Raw genomic sequence first — 25,556 nt, forward strand, 5'->3', positions numbered from 1 at the left:
TTAGGACTCTTCATTGTTTGAAATAAAGATTATCTTCAGTATTACGTCAACATCAAAACTTAAATATAATTTTTTTTAGTAAGATCATATTTCAAACGTTTATATTTATTTAAGCAGATATCGTGATTTATCGTGTTTGCGCATCATACAGGCAAGTACTCAGCTTGCGCCTCTAATATTTTGAGGTTTGGCGCCACTGAGCGGCTCATTCATGACGGTGCACGAGACTCACAAATCAAGACAAACCACAAGAAACGTCAGCTTTTAATATACAATATTTGTACAATGTACTGGTTGCTGTAAAATTTACAAAGCAGAATTTAAACAACCTTTTATACTTCAGTGATCAATGACGAATCTCTTTGTAAACAAAAAGCTTGATTTGTAAAGACGAACCCAAGTTCAGTCCATCGAGTTTTAACATGAGCTAATCAACCAAGAACAAAGTCTCTCAAAAAAATGTCTCAAATAAATAAAAGAAAAACAATGTACAAGACTTCATGCAACACCAATGTACAAAACTCCCTGGAAATAGCAGCTTAAATTGGTTTTACAAACATAGGTGGTGAAAATTATCTTTCATTTGAGCAAAAGCTACATTTGTTGGCATCAAATGCATCTGTAGGCTGGAATACAAGTTGAGAAATCCAGAATTGCTTCAAAACTCTTTTTTTTTTTTTTCTTGTAGGTTTATACATTTCTGAAGTTCTCCGGTTGATCTTCAGCTAATTTCTGTGAAAGATACTGACTTCAAAATCTTGAGTCAAAGGGTCATCAAAATCTTGATGTAAAAAACAGAATACAAAACGTTTGGGGTGTTTTTAGGCAAACAGCTTGACCGCAGTCAAATGTGATTTTAAACTTTATTAGCTGAGAGTCGGGTCTTTTGGGTTCAGACCTCCTATATGACAGTATTGTGTTGGTGGCACACTGACACTGCACCGTCTGCGGTGAGCAGATATTGATGCGGGGGGGTCATGAGCTTTATTAAACACAGACGCAGAGCTGGACATCCACGCAAATGTGAACGTAAAGCACAGTATGACTTGGTCTTCTGTAAGTTCTGCTGTGATTCATCTTCACACTGAGGGTTCTCTGCTCGACTAAGACATTGGCAATTGAAGAAATGAATCGTGCAGAAAAACTCCTCAAGCCCATTTTTCATTTGATAGTCAAATCATGACATTTCAAGCTCCGCTGAAGATCCCGTTTCATTTATACTGTGACTGAAGTCTGAATACATTTATTGTGTGCTAATGACACACAGAGAAAGGTAATTAAAGAGACAGTTCACCTAAAAACGAAAATTCTCTCATCATTTACTTACCCTCATGCCATCCCAGATGTGTATGACTTACTTTCTTCTGAAGAACACAAAGATTTTTAAGACTATTTCAGCTCTGATGGTTCTCACAAAGCAAGTGAATGGTGACCAGAACTTTGAAGGCCCAAAAGGCAGTATACATGTAAAAGTAATCCAGAAGACTCCAGTGGTTAAATCTATATCTTCTGAAGCAATATCATAAGTGTGGGTTATTAATCAAATTAATATTTAAGTCCTTTTTTAACTGTAAATTGTGACTTTCACCTTCAGCCACCCACTGGTTGGGGCTGGTCTAAGGTGGAGATTGATAGTAAAAAAGGACTTAAATATTGATTTGTTTCTCACCCACACCTATCATATTGCTTCAGAAGATATGTATTTAACCAACAGAGTCATATGGTTACTTTTATGCCTCCTTTGTCATTTTTTGGACCTTCTGAGGTCTGGTCACCATTCACTTGCATTATATGGACCAACAGAGCTGAGATGCTCTTCTAAAAATCTTTGTTTGTGTTCTGCAGAACAAAGAAATTCAAATACATCTGGGATGGCATGAGGGTGAATAAATGAGAATTTTCATTTTTGGGTGAACTATCCCTTTAATGAAGAGAGACAGATTAGGGCACTAATGTTTTTGACACGGGTTGAGATCTTTTTGGCATGGCTCCATGGTTACAGCGACCCCGACCCCGCTCCTACCAGAAGTCATTTTAGTCACCTCAGTCCACGTATCTGTTTCTGGGTTAAAACACTCCACACTGTCCAGAAAAGTGTTTCCATCATAACCACCTACAGACAGAGAGAATTACACATGCAAATTAATTTCAGTAGAATGAATGAAATACTTTGGTTCAATAATATCAGTGCAGAGCTTGAATGCACTGCAAGTCTACACATGAATAAATGTAAAACAGCTCTTATTGCTAGTGTAAAGAATCATCATATATTACAAGAGATAATCCTTATTAGGGATGCTCCAATGAGGATTTTTTTCAGCCAATACCGATCTTATCACCTGATCGTCAGACACAGATCATTTCACCTTTTATCGGGATCTCTGCCATAACTGGCTATATGTAAGCTTTCTGCACACAGTCACTATTAATTATATTTTCCTCTTCCCAGTAATATCAATTTGCCTAGTTTTTACTGACAAAAATAAATAAATAAATAAATAGTTTAAAAGGCTTATTAAAAAAGCGTTATTTTTTGGAGGCAAGAAACTCTAATATCAACGGAAGGTCGCTTTTGCACAGATGTTCCCGGCCCAATTGAGAATGGATACCAAGGATGGCTGTTTACCTGCCCACAGCAAGCAATGTCCTGCATAGAGTCAATGGAATGAGTAGGTAATTGTTTGATACTTTCTATGCAGCCGAGTGGACCTGACTCACTGAACATTCACTTGTTCGTCCGAGGAACTGAGCGCCTTTGTTTCTTTTTTGTGCTGGTTCTGCCTGGCGGCTGGAGTTTGTTTTGTGGAGTAACACACCTTTGGAACAGTTATGTGGATGAATCTGCACGTTCTTTGTTCTTACGCCTCCTATTGATTGGAGTTTGTTCTGTGGAATATTTCTTGCAAAACATTGGAGTTATTAGGGCATATTTTTGCACTCGTGTAACAGCCGAGTGGGCCTGACTCTCTGAACATTCACTTGCCTGTCCGAGGAAACTGGGCACCTTTTTTTTTTTTTTTGTGCTGGTTCCACCTAGCGGCTGGAGTTTGTTTTGTGGAGGAACACACCTTTGGAACAGTTATGTGGATGAATCTACACGTCTTTGTGTGAGTTTGTTTTATAGATTATTTTCTGCTGTGTAATTCTGTCTCACAAAATTTGTATAGAAGCACCGGTCTTGAGTAATCCGACTGCAAATTTGTCGCGGGGGCTCTCATAGGTGTACATGGACTGTTTTGAGTTTGGAGAGATGGACGGCAGTTGGCTCTGTCGTGCGAGTTGTTTATGCGGACGTTTTTCTTTTTTCTGTTTTTTTTTTTTTTGTTCTGGGGGAAGTTCGGGGTTTGTTTGCTGCTCTAATGTTGGAATGTGGTCTTTATAATTTTGTTTTTGACACAATCTATTTTTTCTAATATGTCAATGTCAAATCAGGCATGTGATCAGCCAAGGTCAAAAAAGAAGGAAGGAAGGCCGCAACCCCAGCAACATCCCCCCCACCCGTGCCACATACACACCATATATTATATTAGGTCACACAGAGGAGGAATTGACCTTGGACGTTCGCTGTGAGAAGCCACAACAATAGCATAATCTGTGGGTGCTATCTCAATGTGCATGTTTTGCTGTTGGATTCTCAAATTTTTTTTTATGTCTTTTGGATGCTCCATATGTTTCCACAGTGCAGTCTTACCATTTGCTCCATAATTAATAGGTTGGTTACATATGTTGCAAATTGCCTTGCCTGGTTCACTGATTTTACTGAAACAATTCAGTGAAAGGGTGCACCCTTCAACCTGGACACTCTCCTGCAACCAACTCCATTTAAAATGATTTTTTACCCCTTCATCAATTGTCTTTACTTCAGGGCTGTTCACATCTATCCTAGCCGTAAGTTTATGGTATGCTTGAAACAAAGATGAATGTAATTCATTTATCTGACAGTAAAATGACAAATACAACACAACAAATAGTCTCTAATGTTAATAATAAAATGTTAAATCAATTATAAGTCATAAGTCAACATCAGGAAGGAGGCTAAATCCTATAAGCAACTATTTTCCTGAAATAAATATTTCACATTTGGCCACACAAAATACGAACCATTGTAATTACTCAATTCTGATTGGTAATTTTAGTTTTATCAGTAAATTTTGTTTTTTAGCATTTTAATAGTCAACTAACAATGTTTAATCAAATAGGTTAATACTTTGTGCAAAGCTGTCTTATGCTGGTGTTAAATATGATTAACAAATGGCATTCCTTCACTACTTTGCATCAGCAATAATTAATTTCAGCAATAATTTGCATGCGTAAAAACTTAATACTGTGGGCTCAGGAGAGCTCCACACACAGCCGCTAGATGGCACCTCTAACTCATGCAGTGCTGTCGGCATTAATCCGCATGTAATAATAGTATTTAAAAACACAGCATTTTGCAGTTTTAGTACATTTAAGTAGACCCATTGTTCCAGCGTGACTTAGAAACGAGGAGTAAGTCAAGCATTTGTATTGTTGTAAACCATTAAATCTTGGAATGGCCTTAAAATTGTTTAAGGCCATTTCGTGATTTCAGTCTATATGTAGTCTATAATGTTGCTTTAATGGATATCACACAGACAAGCAAGAATTCCAAAATGTTAAGGTTTTACAACGTTTTGTAACTTATACGTTGTCATGTCCTTTGCAGTTTCTCACCGAAGTGAAAATTACTGTTAATAAAAATGACACTACATGTTTTTATGAGTACCAATCCATCTGTTTGGTGTCCATTTTTCACGGACTCTTTGGATTCACTAAGATAAAGATGACTTACCTGAATGACGTCCCGAATGAAGCAGTCGTTCTGTGCATTCTCAACAAGCACGACGCAGAACGTTGAAAGCGCCAAGGATCCAGTTGGCGAGTTGGATGACGACGACGCGTGCAAAACAATTTTGGTCTTACAGATATTTGGAGACTTTTAAACCCATCTGGTAGGGACTACACTTTTTTCATCAGTCCATAAGATTTATTTTTATATATATATATCCCTAAGTCCCTCATTTCATCTGTTGTGGATCCTGAATTCCAACAAATGTTAAGGCTGGAATCAATATTTATATGGAGACCAACTGGTCCTCAGTATCCTATGTGGGCGTGGCTTGGGAGGCACTTAAAGCGGTTCTTAGGGGTCGGATCATACAGTATGCCTCATTCATCAAAAAATCCAAGGCACGAGAACTCGTGGAGTTGGAAGGGAATATTATAAGTGCCGAGGCAGAACTGAAGCGCCGAATGTCGTCTGATGGCCTCAGAAAATTGACCCGATTGCACTTTTGTTAGAAGTTTATATGGAATCATTAAAGAATGGAAAGCTTCCGCCAACCATGACACAAGCCCGGATCAGTCCGATTCTTAAAAAGGACAAAGATCCAAGCGAGTGTAAGAGTTACCATCCAATTTCCCTGATCCAGCTAGATGTAAAAATATTGTCAAGAATTCTGGCTAACCGATTAAGTTATGACATCTCTTATACATACAGATCAGGTGGGGTTTATTTGGGCCGCAGCTCTTCTGATAACATTAGGCGTTTCATCAATATTATGTGGTCAGTGGCGAATGAGCAGACTCCAATCGCGGCCATCTCACTTGACGCCGAAAAGGCATTTGATATGGTAGAATGGGATTATCTTTTTAAGATTTTGTAAATATACGGGTTCAGGAATACTTTTATTGGATGGATTAAGTTACTTTATAGACACCCAGTAGTGGCAGTACAAACAAATGCATTAATTTCAGATTATTTTACTCTGGATAGGGTTGCCCTCTTTCCCCATTATTGTTCTGTCTTGCCCTGGAACAATTAGCAGCCACGATAAGAAAGGAGGATGATTTTCCGGGGTGATGGCGGGAGGTGTGGCGCATAAGCTTCTGCTTTACGCAGATGATATTTTATTATTCATCTCTGACCCTTCTAGATCTATGCCTTGCCTCCACAGAATTATTAATTCCTTTTCTAAATTCTCAGGATACAGAGTTAATTGGTCTAAATCCGAAGCTTTGGCTCTGACAGTGTACTGCCCAATAACGGCCTTTCAGCTGGGTGCCTTTCAGTGGCCCAAACAGAGCATTAAGTATTTGGGTATTTTATTCCCAGCAAATTTGGGTGATTAAGTTAGAGTTAATTTTGACCCTTTAATAAAAAGGTTTTCAAGCGATGTGGGCATGATTGGGACGGTTAATGTTATTAAAATTAATTGTATTCCAAAATTCCACTACCTGCTACAGTCACTCCCTACAGATGTCCCCCTCTCTTATTTCAAGCAATTTGATAGCATAGCGAAGTCCTTCATTTGGAATGGTAAGCGTCCCAGATTACATTTCAGTAAACTGCATAGGCCGATTGACAAAGGTGGGCTAGGCCTACCCAAGGTTTTTTTTTTATTATTATGTGTTCGGTCTCAGACATTTGGCTCATTGGTTGCATCCACCTGAGAAAGCCCATCACTAGTTTTGTATTGAACAGGAAGTTCTTGCCTATATTTCCCCATTGCAAATTCTTTTTATTAAACTAACCAGAGATGTAAAAATTACACCCCGATATCTCGCATTTACACTCGGTATGGACAAAAGTGTCCAGAGTGTTTAATTCTGACATTTATTTAAATGTTGCCTCAAGCTTATGGCAGAACCCCAAATTATGTATTAATAAGTCCCCTTTCTGCTGGTCAGAGTGGATTGTGAGGGAGGTTAATACACTCGGTGACCTATATGAGCGGAGTGTTGAGATCCTTTTAAAATCTGGTTCAACATTTTGGGATTCACAGATCTCAGTTCTTTAGATATTTACAGCTGCGCCACCTGCTCTGTACTATTTTTGGGAGTAGCATACACCCCCCTAAAGCGGCAGATACTCTGGGAGTGGTGATTACTGCTATTGGAAAGGTCATGAGGCTTCAGTTTATTACTCCCTGCTAATTCAGAGCCTGGGGGACAGAGCTTCAACTTCTCTCAAGATATATATTATTTAAACTTGGTATTGGAGGAGGGAGAGTGGGCTAGGATTCTAAAAAATGTGCATCTAGAGATGCAAGGTTGCGCCTTGTGGAATACAAGATTTTACATCGATTCTATTGGACCCCCTCTAGATTGTATAGGCTTGGTCTTAAAGACACACCCACCTGCTTGGGATGCCAATTAGAGGATTGAGACATAGCCCATGTCTTTTGGGGGTGTTTTAAGATCCAGGAGAAAATCGATGTTGAGAATAGACAAAGAGTTGGGTCCTAACCAGCGTCATGATCGGCACACAGATTCTTTTAAGGGGTTGGAGGTCAGCTGGAGCGCCCTCATTTCAGGAGTGGTGCTCGGAGATGGGGAGGGTGGTGGCCTTTGAGGAAGGGTCATTTAGAAGACTAGGAAAATTGAATTTGGTTATAGAGAAATGGGGCGGATATCTGACGTTGCTAGAGGTGTGATTATTATTATAATATACATATTATAATATATACATATTATATATGTGTGTCTGTAATCATGTACGACCACTGGGATGTTGTTGGAGGCCGGGGTGGGGTGATGGTGGCGGTTAATTGTTGATTCTGTATATATAAATTTTGTTTCTCGGTGTTCAATATGTAAATCAATAAAAAATTGTTAATCAGAAAAAAAAAGCTTTATGTATTTTTTTAATAAGACTTTAAAACAAGTGTATGCTAACAAACTATTCTCTATATTAAGATAGATAGCCTTTTAAAAAAATGAAGCTTAGTGTCAATCTGAAGACAAACTGATGACCCATAGGTGCAATTAAATGTGATGTGTTTTGGTTATTGATTCATTGTCATTATTTCACATAATTATTATTCCTTCGTTTATTTCTATTTTATTTTTGCATTATATTTAATACATTATATTTTAGCTTAATATTGTATAAAGATTATAATTATATTTATAAATTCCTTCCCTGCCTTTTCATTTAGTTGGATGACTGTATTAATAGTTCATTTTTCACTTGTTTCTGCTTGAACTTTAATGAGGGGAACACGCGCTCTCTCATGAGGGCAAGAGATGAAAGGAAAGCAGAGAAAGAACACATGTTTCTAGACTTTACAGGTACTATTGTAAATGCAGATTAATCGGGAGATATTTAATAAAGATGTTTAAATTACACCACATTTTGTAACTCACAATTATTACTGAGATCATGGTTGCCGCCATGAAAGAAAGTAAGGACCGTTTCACAGCTCGCACTGTTTTCCCTTTGTCTTGTCGCATGTGTAACACCACATTAACAGTACAGTACACAAACTTTTCATATTCGCCATACCTCTCCCACTGCATCGTTCTGAATAAAGTTTGTCTTAAAACACTATGCCAGTATTCCCACACTCCGTTTTACCATGACAGTGCTGCTGAAGTCTTAAAGGAGCGGCCTGTCTTTTGCGACATGAGCAATCGGTTTATGCGATCAACCAAATTACAGATCACCGATCGAGCCATAGGACGTGAATATCATTCGATCGGTGGCTGATCGATTGGAGCATTCCTAGTCATTATCAAACATAAACCTAGAGAAAAAGCTGACTGTATTTTATCCCACTTATTACACTGCTTCTTACATAAACAAATAAATGGACATGAAATATTGATCTAAGTGGAATCTTACAGAAAGTGCTGAGAAACAGAACACAAGCACAGCTACGTAAGAAACAGAGTTTCTCCTGATGAGCGATCACATATCTATATATTATTGCTGTGGACAACAATCATTATTCAGAAATATATTTTAACACTGAATGATGCCAACCAATCAGAATCACATATTCCAGAGAGCTGTGTAAAAAGCCACAATATTTAATAAACACACATGGGACAGGTGACCACAAAACTCCAGCAGATTTCAGCACAAATTCTATGTGGAGCTGCCACATGAAGATTTAGCTGATAATTTTGAGTTGATTTCTGCCTCTTTCTCACTTTACCAATAACGTTGAAATGGTGTCCAGTGAATAACATGTTAAATGTGAGCGTGTACCCAGCACATAGATGCGTCCGTGGTGTGTGGTGACTCCGAGTGCGCTCCGTCTGTGTCGCATGGACGCGGTGAAACTCCAGCTGTCCGTTTCAACATCGTAACGCTCCACTGTGTTCAGCTGATTCGTGCCATCGTATCCGCCCATCACGTAGATGTAGTTCCCAAGCGCGCAAACACCTGCACACACAGATCACATGACACGCATGATAACATGGAGTATTGTGTGCAAAATTCCAAATCTTCTAAAGTCCTAAGATAGTTGTGTGAGGAACAGACCAAAAATCGTCCCCTCTGCTGCAGCTCTCAAATCTCATTCTTCATTCTACATCTTTCAATCAGAGCATGGCGTTCAATTACACATAAGAACAAATGGTGTCTGGCATGCATCATCACTCCAGGGATGTGCATTTGAGTAATTTTGTAGCCGAGTACACTAACTCACAAAAAACGAGCACCCAATTACTCGTAAATTAAAATGCGCATTAAAAATAACACGTATGACACGTATGTGAAATTCATATTTTGTTTTATTCATAAACGTTACCAAGAAACGGTTTCAAAATAAGATAACATCAACAAAATATGCTTTTCTTTTGGGAAAAAAAATTAAATGAACAATATGCATTAATAAAAATGTAAAAAAAAAAAAAAAAAAAGATAAAAAAATAAATAATATTTGCACTCACCCAGAGCTTACATAGAAACCAATACTGACGGCATGAGGGTAACACACAGACATGAAATCTGAGTCTACATAAGGCTATTACATTTTTATCATTTAACATGTTATTATTCAGAAAAACAAGTGGTGAAAGTTTGCTTTTTATAAAATGCACTCTGCCTGTGTTAAGAGATTTCACGCACATACACACATACTGGTCTGATCAGCTTCAGAGTTCGCATCGCATTTTCTTTCCGCCAATAAAAGCTGATCCTCATAGGTTGGTTTGCATGACTCCCAACAAGAACCGAATACAAATATAGTAGAATTCAATAAGAATCTAAATATTACCAGAGTCTGATCATTCGCCACTGACCACATGAAACGCCTAATGATATCAGAAGAGCTTCGGCCCGAATAAACCCCACCTGATCTATATGTATAAGAGATGTCGGGGTGGGGTTGGTGATTGGGGAGGGGGAGGGGTAATAATGGGGGTTAAATGTTGACTCAGTGTATAAATGTTGTGTTTTTTCTTTGTTATATGTTTGAGTCAATAAAACATTTTAATTGAAAAAAAATAAATAAATCTAAATATTACAAATATTGCCTTGTAATATAACATGGCTATGCTTTAGAAGCACAGATGCCATGATATCTCCTCCTCTCTTCCAACACCTCGAAGACACACATCCACAGTGCCCCCCGAGTGGACTCAACTGTAACTGCGAGATTTGTGAGAGATTCGGAGGGAAAACGGTGTAATTCAGAGCTCCTACGGCAGGCAAATGCGGAAGGGAAAATGAATGCGATATTCGAGTAGTGTTTTTAATAATCAAGTTGCTGGTGCAGAATGAGTACTCGATTACTCGTGCACATTACTGTAGGAGTAGACGTGCGTGTATGATGTGATCTCACCTGCACCACTGCGCACTGTGTTCATGGATGCGACGCTCCTCCACTCGTCTCTCTCGGGGTTGTAACATTCAGCTGAACTCAACCGGTGTGTCCCATCAAACCCGCCCACCGCATACAGCAGACGATTTATCACGGCCACGCTCACTCCGATACGCCGCGTCAACATGGGAGCCACCAACTGCCAACAGTCTCTCTCTGGGTCGTACCTGAAACAAACAAATTGCAAAAACAAAATGATACTGTATGTTCACATTTATAACATATTCTTGGATATTCATACTTATACAAGTTATCCTTATATCAAATAGGCTAATCATACATGTATAGTTGCAAGCTTAAAGGGATAGTTCACCCAAAAATGAAACTTCTCTCATTATTCACTCCTCCTCATGATATCCCAGTTGTGTATGACTTTCTTTCTTCACCAGAACACATTTGAAGAAAAATAGAAATATTTCAGCTCAGTAGGTCCTTAAAATGCAAGTGGATGGTGATCAGAGATTTGAAGCTCCAAAAATCACAGACAGTCAGCATAAACGTCATTGATACGACTCCAGCTATAAAATGAATGTCTTCTTAAGCACATACTGATACTGACCGGAAGCGATGGATTATAGTTAAAAAAAATACTTAATTTAACAGCTGTGACGTATGTGTGACGTTTATGCTGACTGTCTGTTCTTTTTGGAGCTTCAAAAGTCGGATCACCATCCACTTGCACTTTAAGGACCTACTGAGCTGAGATATTTTTCTATTTTTCATGCTCACCTGGAATGTCATGACGGTGAGTAAATGATGAGAGAATTTTCATTTTTGGGTAAACTATCCCTTTAAACAATGACAACTAATAAACCTAACCTACTCGTTTAATATTTATTATTCACAGTCCTATTTCTTCATTAGAACTAGCATTGGTAGCATTTGGTAATTTAAGTTGGTTATCAAGTGGATAATTGAGTCAAATCTTGTGAAAATCTAACAGAACACACCGGTAAGTGATTACCCTGACACGACAGAAAGACAGACAGCTGTGTCTTTTATAACTTCCTGTACAGTCCAGAGTGTTTCAGTGTTTATTAATATCTGGTTTCTGTTCCTTCAACTCATTATTTATCATCAGTGTTGACATAACTCCACTTCCTCATCTTTTATCTCCAAAAACATCAAAGAATGTATTGTCATGGTAACCTGACCAGCGCTGTAATTTAATAAGGTGAAGGACGTGAACACTCCACTGTGATCATAAACAAATCAAAACTCTGTCAAAGGAGACAGTTGCATAAAACTAGACTTTAACATTCCTTAAGAAAACGTGCATGCTTGTCAACGTCACACATGTAATAATTGCATGGCGTTGCTAAGCGGTTACTAAAATGTTCTGTATGGGTTCTAGAGTGTTGCTATTTACTATCACCCTCAAGTCTCTGTGATTTTCTGCTCTCTAGATATGCAAGTCTATGTTTTTTTTTTTTTCAGGTGATCTCTTAGTAAAGTAACAGCACACCTCTCCTCAACAACACACATGATGTCTGGAGCATAAAAGCACAGGACCACTTACACATTGAATGTTTATACTGCTAGAGGTTTGATTAAATCACTGGAAGCAACTGTACAAGTGATGCTTAACTTAGAATGCTAATAAAATAAAGACAAACTACAGCAGAAGATCAAAGATAACTCCTGTAATCTCTATTATATTATATATTAATACAAAGTAAATCTGATCTGTATTCTTCTGACTTCCGTTTTTTTGCCTAAATCTGCCTCAAAACATTGCAAAGCTGCAATCAGCTATGTGCAAGCAAAGAAACGGTATCATGAACAGCAAAACAGATAAACCACGTAGATTCAGTCTGTGTGTGTAAAAATAAACAATTGCAAAAGTGTAAATGACTTGACTTGTGTTTGTGGCCAAAGTATTTTCCTTAAATAATCCGATGTATAGTACAGTCTTGCGCACACACTTTTGGCATGACTTTCTCACTGAAAAGAGTTTTGCAACACGAGGAGGACTGCATCCAATCAAATGAGGTTTTTGTTGACCAGTTTACTCTGACCTGATTGGTTATATAACATGATAGACAGTTTCTTCTTCAAATGGCTCAATGTTGTTTCACAGGCAGAACGGCAACTCTCCTCCTTTAAATAGAAATCTTAAACTATCTATCCATCCATCGTAATTATAATTAAAATAATTAACAATAACAAGATTCATATTTATATCAGAAACTGATGCTTCACACACAATAAAAGAAATGTAAATTAGCTATTATTTAAGATTTCTATTTAAGAGAGAAAAGTTTCCATTCTGCCTGTGAAACGACACTGAGCCATTTGAAGAAGAAGCTGTCTATCATGTTATATAACCAATCAGGTCAGAGTAAGCTGGTCAACGAAAACCTAATTATTTAAGGAAAATACTTTTGCCATAAACAAGTCATTTACACATTTGCAATTGTTTATTTGTACACAGACAGACTGAATCTATGCGGTTTATTCTTTTTGCTGTTCACGACACCCTTTCTTTGCTTGCACAACGCTGATTGCAGCTTTGCAATGTTTTTGGCCAGATTTAGGCGAAAAGTGTAAGCGCAAAAAAAAAAATTACATCAGAAATCAAATTTACTTGTTAATATGAAGTTGCAGAATCACAACACACAAATTACACCTATGCAAAGGATTAGAATATTGCAAATCTTTTTGATTTTGAAACGATTTACAGATTTACAAAACGTTCTCTGTGCTTTAAATTTTTCTTTATGCTTGCAATCTGATTTATGCTTTCACAAATCTTTCTTTGCGCTTGCAAATCTTTCTATGATGCTTGTCACTTCATTTATGCTTTTACATCTTTTAGGCACTAATTTACCTTCATAAAAACACATTTTATGAGAAAATGGAAGCAGGAGATTGCACCCAAACACAGGTGAATACTTCACAACATGTTCATCCAAAAACTTCCTTGATTCATGAAATCAGTTTTTCTGTTTTGACCCTTGTCTCAAGAATCACTGACCTTAAGATCGTTTGAATGCTGCCTTACGAGCTAAATAGTTAAAATACATGCAAGTCTGTTTGTATATTGTTGCAGAATATAAAACAAAACACATTAACAAACCAATCTCATAAAACCATTGTAAGAGAAATGTGCCCCCCCCCCCCGCTCACCTCTCGACACTGTTGTGGTGGACGCATCCATGTGACCCACCCACGGCATAGATCATGCCATCGATCACGCCCACACCGATGCGGTTGCGTGGGACACTCATAGGTGCGCACGGCAGCCAGCAGTTGTTCATGGGGTTATAACAGTCCAGCGTGTTGGAGTCCATGTTGCCGTCAGGCGCGTTGTTGCGCCCGCCCACCGCGTACAGCAGCCCACTGATCACGCACGCTGCCAGACCGCTGCGAGGCACCTGCAGATCCGCCAGCCGCAGCCACACGCCTGTGCAGGGGTTGAACGCCTCCAGGTAGCTGAGCGACTGACGAAAGTACCCCCCGGCCGTGTAGATGAGCTGTGGGACTTTGGGCGTGCGGCAGGGGATGAGTTTCGTCGGCTTGTGTAGCGTCAGATCCTGGAAGATCTGTGACAAGTAATCTTTACTCTGAGCATCCCACTCAAAGTGCTCCAGCTGCCGCTGCAGGAAATGCGGTGTGAGCGAGTGACAGCGGACTGCCTGCAGCAGCGCCTGAACGTACGGCCGGCGGTTCTCGCGGTCATACTGAACCCAGTCCACACATGCATGAAACACCTCCGACTCGCAGCGCACGTTCAGCTCGTCACGACTGATCAACGTCACCAGCTGACAATGAGACAGGTTGAAGAACTCCTCCTGTGTGGCCACCTGACAAACACACATACATTTCAGACAATCTTTAGACTGAATCTCACACACATTTGCGGGCCTCACAACCCTTTACGGACATGTTGGAGAATTAATCGCCATTGGCTAGTAAATTTTTGTTTTTACCTGCCAGACTTTTGACAACATGTAAGCATAATACAACTGAAAACTAAAAAAAGATATTAAGTAAACCGAGAAGGGGGCAACATATATAAATAAATTTATATATATATATATATATATATATATATATATATATATATATATATATATATATATATATATATACATAACAATTTAAGTGCTACTATATCAAAACTACTATGCAAAAAGAACAAAAGACAATAAAAAAAAAATCACCAAACCCTTTCATAGATTTGTTAAAGATTTGTATTTGTGAAATTCTTTCATATTTACATATATTTTCTGTAGTTAAAATATTTCAATGTATGATTGTACCTTTAAATATGCATGCATTTACACATTTATTATTACACTTACTACATTACAGTTTGTTGAATTTTTTACATTCACTTGTGTGATTTACATTGAGTTTACATTGAAATGTATAACAAGCACTAAATTGGTACTGTCTCTTTAAGAGAAGTGTTTACAGTTGAGTGAGCACACATTAATGAGAGAGAAGTTGCGCTGTTGTTTTCCCTCATCTGTGCAATGTATGATTAGAAATAATGTTTATTTTTAACTTTTTGATCATCAACTGACTGTAAATAACAAAGGATATTAAAAGAGACATGAAATGAAAATGGGGTGCCTGGGTCTCATCTTTGGATACAAAATACAAGGAACGAAGCAAAAGGAAACTTTGACTTGTATAATGTGTATGACTTGCTTGTACAAATATTTATTGTACACATTCTCAAATTTAAATCTACAAGCTCTCGAGTTTTGCAACACTTTTACCTTCAAACTGAAGTCCAACAGGTGCGTAACTGGTCTGTAGGCTTGCTTTAAAATGGAGAATGTTGAGAATGAAAATTCTGGGAAACAGTTTAACCATAATCAGAGTTGATGTCGTTAAATGCAATGTCCGTGACATTCCAAGGCTCAACTAAAGTGATGGAGACAGCACGATCACGACAGATCCGGACCCACTGCAGCCAAATAAGGTCAGTTTCCTTCAGGGTGCATGCTCATGAGACGCAACATGCTGTAAATGACGAGGCTGAATCCAGCTTCCTAATCGCCGGCTTCTTATTCAGTAAAAAGATCGGGGTGCTCAAGTTCTTCTTCGCCACTACACAACTCAAGCTCTGGTGAGAAAAATCTGAATTTTTACTCACCAGTGGCAAATAAAATTCATATTTTAGTCGCATATCCAAGTGATTTATATAGAGGGCTGCATCAAACGGTTAATTTTGTGAGGAATCAAATGTTTCTTGATCTTTTTAGATAAAACAGTTTGCTGTATTATGAAAACATACTGAAACTTTCACAACTCAAAACTTCCTCTCCTGTCCAAAAAGAGTTTAAACCGAACTGTAACAAATCCTTGGACTTCTGACTAGTGGTTGACTGATATATCGCCGAGGACGATAAATCAGCCGATATTCTGACTTTTTTAAATTATCGGCATCAGCCGATAAATTTTCCCCTTTGGCCGATTTGTTTCTTGATGGCGCCGAGAATCGCCTGCTTGCATGTGAAGTGACTGGGACATGTAAATGACCAGTCACGGTTCGTTTTGTTGTTACGTTCCGTCATGTTACAATAATAGACCGGTGTACAACACAGTCTCATTTAAACGGTCCACATATCAGAGGCAGATGCGTTTGAGCTCATAATTTTAAAGTGCTCACCTGTTTCATTCTCCCTCTCTCTCCTCAACAGTTCCCTGTAACTTTTAACTGTCTTGTCTAATGATAAAAAGGCGAATATCAATCAAACTAATATCATATACCATCTGCAAATATGCGCATATCTCGTTTAAACAGATGTAATAAACCAACCTCACACAACTTCAGCAGATCCAACATCATGTGGAGCGCTCATAAATCTTCCTCTGAAGCACATATTCTAACAGTCTCTCCTCAACAGTTCCCTGTCACTTTTCTAATGATAAAAGGCAAATATAAATAAAACTGCTATTATATACCATCTGCAAATATCTCATTTAAACAGACGTAATTCACGAACCTCACAAAATCCAGCCTTTTCTTCCCATCTAGCACTCATCTAATGTCTTCCTCTGAAGTGCGTATTCTATGAGCCAGAATAAAAACTTCAGGATCAGGATCAAAAGTTCTCACAAATCAAGACGACAATCCAAGCAGGCGATCCAGGCCTCTTAAACTGTCAAGTGAGCACGTGAGTGCAACCAAAGTCTTTCTAGCAAGTCAGTCCACTGTCAGAAAACATACTGTTTGGAATGCTCCTGGAAGGCTATTTCCAGTCATGAAAGTGCAGCTCTTATCTACTTGAATGGAGAAAGACAAAAATCTCTAACGGTTGGTCAAGATTACGATCAAAGAACATATTTCAAATATGGTGCTCCTTTACCTCAGATTATGCTAAAAAAAAAAAAAAAAAAAAACGCAATTTTCCCAGCTGTCTGTATCTAAAAGGTGATTGGCTCTTTTACCTGTAAGGCGGGATTTCCTATCTACATCCGTTGACTGCAGTTGGCCGTTCAGATTTTTCCCATTCATTTTAATAGATGTGGCCAGTCTCTGCTAAATAGTCTCTGGTGCAACTTTAAAGTAAAAGCGCTTCACATGTGCTATAAGTAAATGTCTTATTCACTATGCACTGTATGTACAATTGGTTTGATTCTGTAATTTTTGAGAAAATGCGATTGCTACCATGGACATGTCATCTATGGTTGCTGGACTACTGTGTGTACTGTTATGACCTTCCTAATATATTAAAAATGTGTTCGTTCAAATAAATTACTAAAATTTGATGACCAAACAGAAATCAGAAGAAACTGCTACCTACCATTTAAAATACAATATTATTTTTTTAGATTCTTTTTTATCTAAAGTTTTGTGTGAAATTGAGTAAATATAGTGCTAAATAACAGTTGGTTTGTTTGTTTGTTTTTTTTTAGCAATTTTATGTTTATGTTATTTACTATATTAAATTGTGTTATATATCGGCATTGAATTGGCCTATTGGCCACCCTGCTCTCTGGATATCGGCATCGGCCATTAAAAAACCCATTTCGGTCGACCACTACTTCTGACATTAGAAACCAGAAACATCAACCCATTGACATGTTACAGTACATGTCAATTATGCTATTGGATGATCAGCTACTTGTCCCATCCAGTCACTGTGAGGCAATCCAGCAGATCAGCATCACATTTTTTTTTAAGAGTTAAGTTGATTTTTCAAATAATTAACTACAGCACTGAATAATTATTTTGTCTTACGTTTATTTAAAGGCTGTCAATTGATTACAATTTTTAAACAAATTAATTACACAACATGATGATTAGTCACTCAAGTTAATCACAATCAATCGCATTTATCAATATTTGCTGAAACAGGTCACCAAATAAAGAATTCAATATATAATAATCATAATAATTATAAATAATAATTCAGATAATTCAAAGACATTACATTATTGTTGCAAACAAGTAAAGCACTGATTAAATAATACAAAAAGTGGCTTTAGAAGTCAATAAATTTTTTTTTATTTCCATATAATTTAGCAAGACTTTCATTAGCCTATAATCCACAGCGAACCATTTAGCATTTTATCAATCTGGTAGAGTAGGGCTGTTCTTACAGGATGCATTTTTGTGTTCCAAATTAGCTATTTTCAATGATCTAGACATGCATCAGACGCATCACTGTTGTTGCCAGTATATAATTTCCAGAGGGCGATAAATGGGGCAATACTCTGAATTTTTAAACAACTGGCATCGGTCGATACATTTTCCCGTTTCGCCGATTAGTTTCTCAAGCCACGAGTGCACCGAGAATCTTACAGCATACAGTTATGTTTTGATTCAAAAACACAGAAACACACTTTACATCTTGCTGTGTCACACAAAGTTTCCAATTTACATGTGTAAAACTAATGGAATAAGACTTAAGTCATAACTGCTGATGTTATGTGACAGCAGTTCTTCTGAATGTGAATCACAGCTGTCCAGGGAAGTATGCTGTAAAACCGGTCAAACTCTTGTGTGATTGCGTAACTCTCAGACTGTCGTAAAGGTTTAATCAGAGCGTCAACCACAGCTCAGAGAAACTACAGCAGATGATGAACGTTTAGAAGAACTCGGGCTGTCACGATTATGAAATTTGGCTGACGATTAATTTTCAAACAAATAATTGCCATGACTGATGACTAATTATCATTAGTACTGTCAATCGATTAAATTTTTTATCACGGTTAATTGCATAATTTTTCATAATCGCAATTAATCACATTTTTGAAGTGCTGAAATTGTAATCTAAATATTCTTCTTTTCCTGTCAAAATGTATGTATTTCCTTCTTAGGAAAGAAAACAAAATATGAAACATTATAACGCTTTTAGATCAAATAACTGCAATCACTTGATTATTTCATTATTCACGACAGGCTTAAAAAGAACTGTCACATACTTTCAGCACCTGACTGAAGCTCATTTAGATGTCCAGGTTTAATCAGAACAATAAAAATTGGGGGGCTTGGGTAGCTCAGCGAGAAAAGACGCTGACTACCACCCCTGGAGTTCGTGAGTTCGAATCCCAGGATGTGCTGAATGACTCCAGCCAGGTCTCCTAAGCAACCAAATTGGCCCAGTTGCTAGGGAGGGTAGAGTCACATGGGGTAACCTCCTCGTGGTCGCTATAATGTGGTTTGCACTCGGTGGGGCGCGTGGTGAGTTGTGCGTGGATGCCTCCACACGCACTATGTCTCTGCGTTAACGCGCTCAACAAGCCACGTACGTGATAAGATGCGTGGATTGACTGTCTCAGACGCGGAGGCAACTGAGATTCGTCCTCCGCCACCAGGATTGAGGCGAGTCACTATGCCACCACGAGGACTTAGAGTGCATTGGGAATTGGACATTCCAAATTGGGGAGAAAAAAAAAAAAAAAAAAAAAAGAACACTAAAAACTACAGCAGATGATGAACATGACTGACCTGACTGAAGTTCATGTAGATGTATTCTCGGGCTTTCTGATGAAGCTCCGTGCAGCCGATCTGCTCGGCAAAGTTTGCAATGCCAATGGCGTTACTCGGGTCGAGCTGTTGTACGAGGAAATCACAGCAGGCCTTCACCACGCTGTCGATCTGATACATGACAGCGCCATTCATCACATGAATCACACACTTCTCTCCCACAGAGATGCTCGCCGTGTATGCAAACTCAATCAATCGCCCCATCACCTGAAAAACAACAGTCACAGTTACAAACTCATCGTCATTACTGAATGACATACAGATTTTAGAATGTTCAGACAGTGAAATCTAGAACAAAAAAACAATTGGGCTGGTAGTTCCTGGTTCAGAGCTGCTTTTACCTTAGGGTGAATTCCCTCGATGGACACTACCTCCATCCCGCACTCCTTCAGTCCATTAGTGAACATGGCACGAAACACTGGCGACGAAGACGCCAAAACCACCTTATGAGCTACAAAGTCCACGGCCTCCAGATCATTATATTTCACCCTCAGCGTGACGTCACAGAGCTGTCGCTCTAGTCGCAACTCGTTCATGATATTGAAGGCGGCGGCCGTATGGCTTTCTAGCGTGTAGCTGAACACGCGGTGCCCATTCCGAGCGGACGGAGTGACCTCCGCCTTACATTCCGTCATACCAGACGCCTCGTACATCATCACCGGCTGCAGCCCGGCACACGCATCCTCGCTCGCCAGTGCAAGCAAACGATGTTCAGCAGATTGAGGAAAGACAAGGTGAGTCTTACGGGTCACTCAGGTCAGATTTAATGTTAGAAAAGGTCGTGGCACACAGCTCATGATTATTCACACTGATCACGGTCTTCTACACACGTGATCTTTGGGAGATTTAGGTCCGTGATGTCTCTCGAATGATGACATTTCATGAATAATCTGGCAGGGGAATTTGATTTAGTGGTACACCTTCACCTGACGCTCGTACTGCTCAAATAAAACACATGCAGATTTGATTTGTGATGGCAAGAACCAGGAAAAGCACAGCAGCAGTGATCCTGTCAGGTGAGAAGAAGCCGACCAGTCTGTCGCTCACATATTTGTGTCTTTTCCTCGAGAGAAAAAGAAACATCTAGAATATATTATATTTAACAGCCCAATAATAATGAGATGTCTTCCTAGGCAGTTACATGATGAAAAGCAACATGAGAAACTGGGCTGCAAGTCATTTGACTGTTAAGTAACTTTTGAGATGATTGAACAGATATCAGACTCGTTATGGGTGAGCGTCACACTGCAGTTTCACAGTACACAAACGGCAGAACAGTGACAAAAGTGTATCATTCTGTCTCTTTTTTAGTAGTTTAATGGTTTCCTCTGGTCACTATGAGTCCTGTAAAAACAAACACAGAAGAGATTTACATTGGATATCTGAACCAGAGATGTTCATGAGTCTTTCATCTGAAGTCCGAGTCAAGTCTGAAGTCTTTAAGCTGGAGTCTGAGTTAAGTCTGGAGTCTTTTGTCACGAGTCTGAGTCGAGTCTCAAGTTACTAAATGTTTCATCTTATATATTAATACTCTAATAAAAAATTATAAATGTATGATCTTTGAAAAATCTGGGATATTAAAAGGATTCTACCTAAACTTGTAAAAAATTATTCATTTTATTTTATGATTTCACAGACTTAATTAACTTATCCTGTACGTAATAAAGGTGCCGCAGTTTTTCTCATGGTCAGTTCAACAAGGCTCAGAATGTGCATATAAGCAATGCAATATGACATATACAATGCAATGCGATGCAATATCATTATGTAGGGCTGGGCGATCTGGCCAAAAAAAAAAAACCACTCACAATATTTTTTCAAATAGTTCGATATCGATATTTATCACGATACATACTGTACATTTCATATCATTAATGGGGGCAAAACTGCATTTCACATGTTTGTTAGACCTCAACAATTAATTAGACATAACTTGTTTGTTTACAAGTAAATTTCATAGGGTAAGCTATCTTTAAAATACACTCAGTTTAGGATGTCATCCTACATAAGGTGTGTGACCTCTTTTTGATTAAATTTAACCAATTTCATTATCTTCAGCTGATGTTTTAACTCCACTGAAAGACTTTCTTGTGACGTTTCACTTTCCAGCTCAGTAGGTGGCGGTAATGGACCATATATACTACGAAAACATTAATAAAAGTGCAAGGTTTAAAATGATGCAACCTCTGGAATGAGCTATGAAGCTATACTACCCAGTGTTTGCGACAGTATAATATTAGCTATGTGACTAACCTTTGAGAAGTGTTCTTCCTAAAGTTTCTGCTTCTGAGGGCACAACCAAATGTGAGCACAAATGGCACGGCGGGTGCCGTCAAGTTTAATGGGACTCTTATCACATTTCGGGGTTTACATGGAAATACATCATCTAATTCTATAATAAGGGTACGATCGATAGTGAAACACGGGGAAATGTGAAGCAGATGTAATAAAATCCTACAAATAAGACACAAATTCTTCCTTTACGATATTAAAAGTTAAGGTTAAGAGACTCGAGTCGTTTTTGAAACATTCACGAGTCCTTTGTGTCAAGTCACACAACCTGTCCACGTCGACTTCTGTATAATTTGACGAGCTTCTACCAAGTGACGTGCATTTGCGCCAAAATACTGTAGTTTGACTGGATGCATCATATCCAAATGTATACTTCTCGCTTAAAAAAGTTGATAAGTCTCTACTTTGCTATATTAACTATACACAGTTAGCCTATATGGTTAGTTGCATTTTATTATTTGCTATTAACAATGTTAATCCTTGCTATCTGTGACCTATCAGAACAGACCAGTGACCCGTCTCCAGAAGAGAATCACTGCTGTAGACTGAACAACAGTGACAGAGCGATTTCAGCTGGACTCAAGTTCAATGGTGTGTGAGAGATGTCCACAAAGAAGACCAGTGTGTGTGTGTTCTAGGCCTACATAACACACACACACACACACATACACAAACTGCCCAGGTAATGAACAATCTCCAGAATCGCAATATTTTCACTGAATTGCAGAGAAAGTTTGACACAGATCAGGAAAGGTCTGTGAAATATGTATATTTATGTCTATTCTGCAAATAAATCTTTAATCTCACAGTTTTTAATTCTAAAAGCAATTAACATAACACTGATTTTACAATTTTAGTCTGAAACTTCATAAACAGTTTGATAAATGTCTCTAAATTCCCTCTTCACTGATGCTCTGTCATTATGCTCTTTCAGATCACTGCAAGAAAAAATACAACACAGCGTTCAAAGTGTGTCTATGATATGACATATTCGCACATTTTCGCATTAAAACATAGAGACGCCTAAAAACCCCGGGCTGGAGTTCAGACTCAATCCGGCCTTCAGCACATCTCCGTCGGTGACGCACAGCGGCAGCGCCGCGCTTAAAGATTACTTAATAAATTAGTTTACAACGCTTATTTTTACTCAAACTAAAGCTTCAGTGGTATTACAATATTCTGTGCAAAATGTTGTTGTGTCAAACTATTAATCACTGACATTTCTACACGATCACAAACCTCATTAACATGATGCGGTAAATATATCTATCAACACAACAGTGTTATTACTGTTCAAGTTTAATATCAGCAATAAAGCAACAGACTGCGACAACCTGCAAATATATCTAAGCAGACTCATAGAAGACACTGAAAATATGTAATTTAACGTCTAAATTCTCATTAATACCACATACCGTAATAACTTCACACTTACGGATCATCAGCGGCGACGCACACTGACTACGCGCGCGTGTGTGTGTGTGAAAATTGAAAGCAGAAACTCAGCGTGACTAAGCACAGCAGAGACACCCGCGCTCCCGAACCCCGCACGCACGCGCACACCAGCAGCTCGTCAAGCAATTAATCAAACCCATATTAACTCTATTTAAGTTAAACAAAAATTATATTTATTGTATAACATTTGATTTTATATTTTTATGTAGTTTATACATGGTAATACAAGATAACGTGTTAACGTGAACATTACTGCACTCATATTAGCTACAATGCTTAACAGTTTATTATGTATAATGAATTAGTTTATTAGTTATAATAATAATAATAAAGTATTAAAACTTTTCATATTAGCCTAATAAAAGGAACATTAATGGCATCTATTAATTTAAATACATATTTAACATCAAGTTACCATACCATGGTTCTTAGTAGCGTACTATACACCATGTCAGCAAGAAACTTACCCTGATATACATTTTGTAAGTTTATGTGGGACTATAAATACAACATTCATATTATTTTTAATGAAAAAAAAATGAAAAAAAAAAAAAAAAAAAAAAATATATATATATATATATATATATATATATATATATATATACATTTCTTACACTTTTTACATATGTACTGTATAAAAGCTAGCAGTGGTGCAATGCCTCTGTACCAGTTTTTCATGGAGACCAACCTTCAGAGTACTTTTTCAGAGACTGGCAGTCTTCTCAAAATCCATATCACCACACCCATGACAACAGTAGAATCAGAGAGGTGCTTCTCTACTTTGAAGAGGATCAAGACCTTCCTGAGAAACACCATGACACGAGATCGCCTTAATGCTCTGGCTATGCTTTTCATGGAGAAGAAACTTGACAGGGACATTCTTGACTTCAATAAGAAAGTAATTGAGAAGTTTGCCACTCAGAAGGAGAGAAGAGCTAAATTCCTGTACAAATAAGCTGTCAGGAAAACATGCAGGTTTTTTCACCACATTGAGTTTTCATGTACATAGTTGTCCTCAGTCTCTTTTGTTTACCTTTGTCATGGAGGCATCAAACTTTAATTGAGACCGGTAAATTAATTCCTCATAGCTGTTTAATGAATAACCAGGTGTCAAGCAGATGTACTCAGACTTTGAATGGTAGTGTACATTTGTTCATGTTGAGCCCCAGTGTGGTGTTTTTGTGTATAGTTGACATTTTAAAATAAATCCCATATAATTCCATGTGTAAGAGGTCAATTGACATTTACAAGACTGTTTATTATTTTGAATATTCCCTCCTCTTAAAGCGACAGTTCACCCAAAAATGACAATTCTGTCATCATTCACTCACCCTCATGTTGTTCCAAACCTGTATGACTTTCTTTCTTCTGCAAAACACAAAAGAAGATATTTTGAGAAATGTCTCAATGTCTTCAAATGTCTTTTTCAAATATCCTCAAATGTCTTTTTTTTTTTTTTTTGTCCATATAATGGACACCAATATTGTTTGGTTACCAACGTTCTTCAAAATATCTTCTTTTGTGTTCCACAGAAGATAGAAAGTCATACAGGTTTGGAACAAAATGAGGGTGAGTGAATGATGACAGAATTGTCATTTTTGGGTGAACTATCCCTTCAACTATTTTTCTTAAACTTTTTCTTTAACTTTCACTGTTTTGCATTAAATCATACTGGGATGGTTGCTGAAATTGTTGTATGTGGTACAGCCCAACCTAGAAAATTTTCCACCAGCCGCCACAGGTGGTAACTAACTGTTTTAACTAAAAATTAAATGGTTAATTTTTGTAAGGGTAAACAAAACAGAAGTCTAATATTTTTCTGTTTAGGCTCACAAATGTAATTTTTTTTAATTATGACTAAAATAATATTTTATATTATCAATTTAAAATGATAATGTAATTGTAATAAAAATGTAATAGAAGCATCGGTATTGGTATCGGTATCGACGATATTGGACTTGAAATTGTTGGTATTGGATCGAAAAGAAAATAAGTGGTATTTCCATCCCTATAGTGCAGTGAGTTTAGCTGCTTTATCATTGAACTCAGGGTCAGAAATAAAGGGGAGCTAAGGGCAAAAATGCAACTGAAAGTGACCAGATATAAGGGTAAAATATAGCCGCAAGCGGCAATCATCGGGGTTGAAGCACATGTGAAGAAATAACCAAAATAATCAAGAATTGACAGAAATGATCCAGTGGATGCCAAATAATACAAATTGA

General features: G+C 37.9%; 1 protein-coding gene across 2 annotated transcripts; it reads right to left on the minus strand.

Moving 5' to 3' along the window:
• Positions 1-246: 246 nt before the first annotated feature.
• LOC127449191 (kelch-like ECH-associated protein 1B) lies at positions 247-23,405 on the minus strand. Of its 2 annotated transcripts, none has more exons than XM_051712444.1 (7): positions 23,295-23,405; positions 19,929-20,931; positions 19,549-19,794; positions 13,764-14,440; positions 10,596-10,801; positions 9,017-9,193; positions 247-2,113 (listed from the first exon to the last, which is right to left on the minus strand). In XM_051712444.1, the coding sequence occupies exons 2-7, from the start codon at positions 20,241-20,243 to the stop codon at positions 1,950-1,952; spliced, it is 1,785 nt and encodes a 594-aa protein (XP_051568404.1). In that variant the 5' UTR covers positions 20,244-20,931; positions 23,295-23,405; the 3' UTR covers positions 247-1,949. The 2 variants fall into 2 exon arrangements, with proteins under 2 accessions (XP_051568404.1, XP_051568405.1); XM_051712445.1 differs by having other exon boundaries at positions 23,315-23,387.
• Positions 23,406-25,556: the final 2,151 nt, after the last annotated feature.

This window comes from Myxocyprinus asiaticus, chromosome 12 (assembly GCF_019703515.2).
Source record: "Myxocyprinus asiaticus isolate MX2 ecotype Aquarium Trade chromosome 12, UBuf_Myxa_2, whole genome shotgun sequence".
NCBI classification, from domain to species: domain Eukaryota; kingdom Metazoa; phylum Chordata; class Actinopteri; order Cypriniformes; family Catostomidae; genus Myxocyprinus; species Myxocyprinus asiaticus.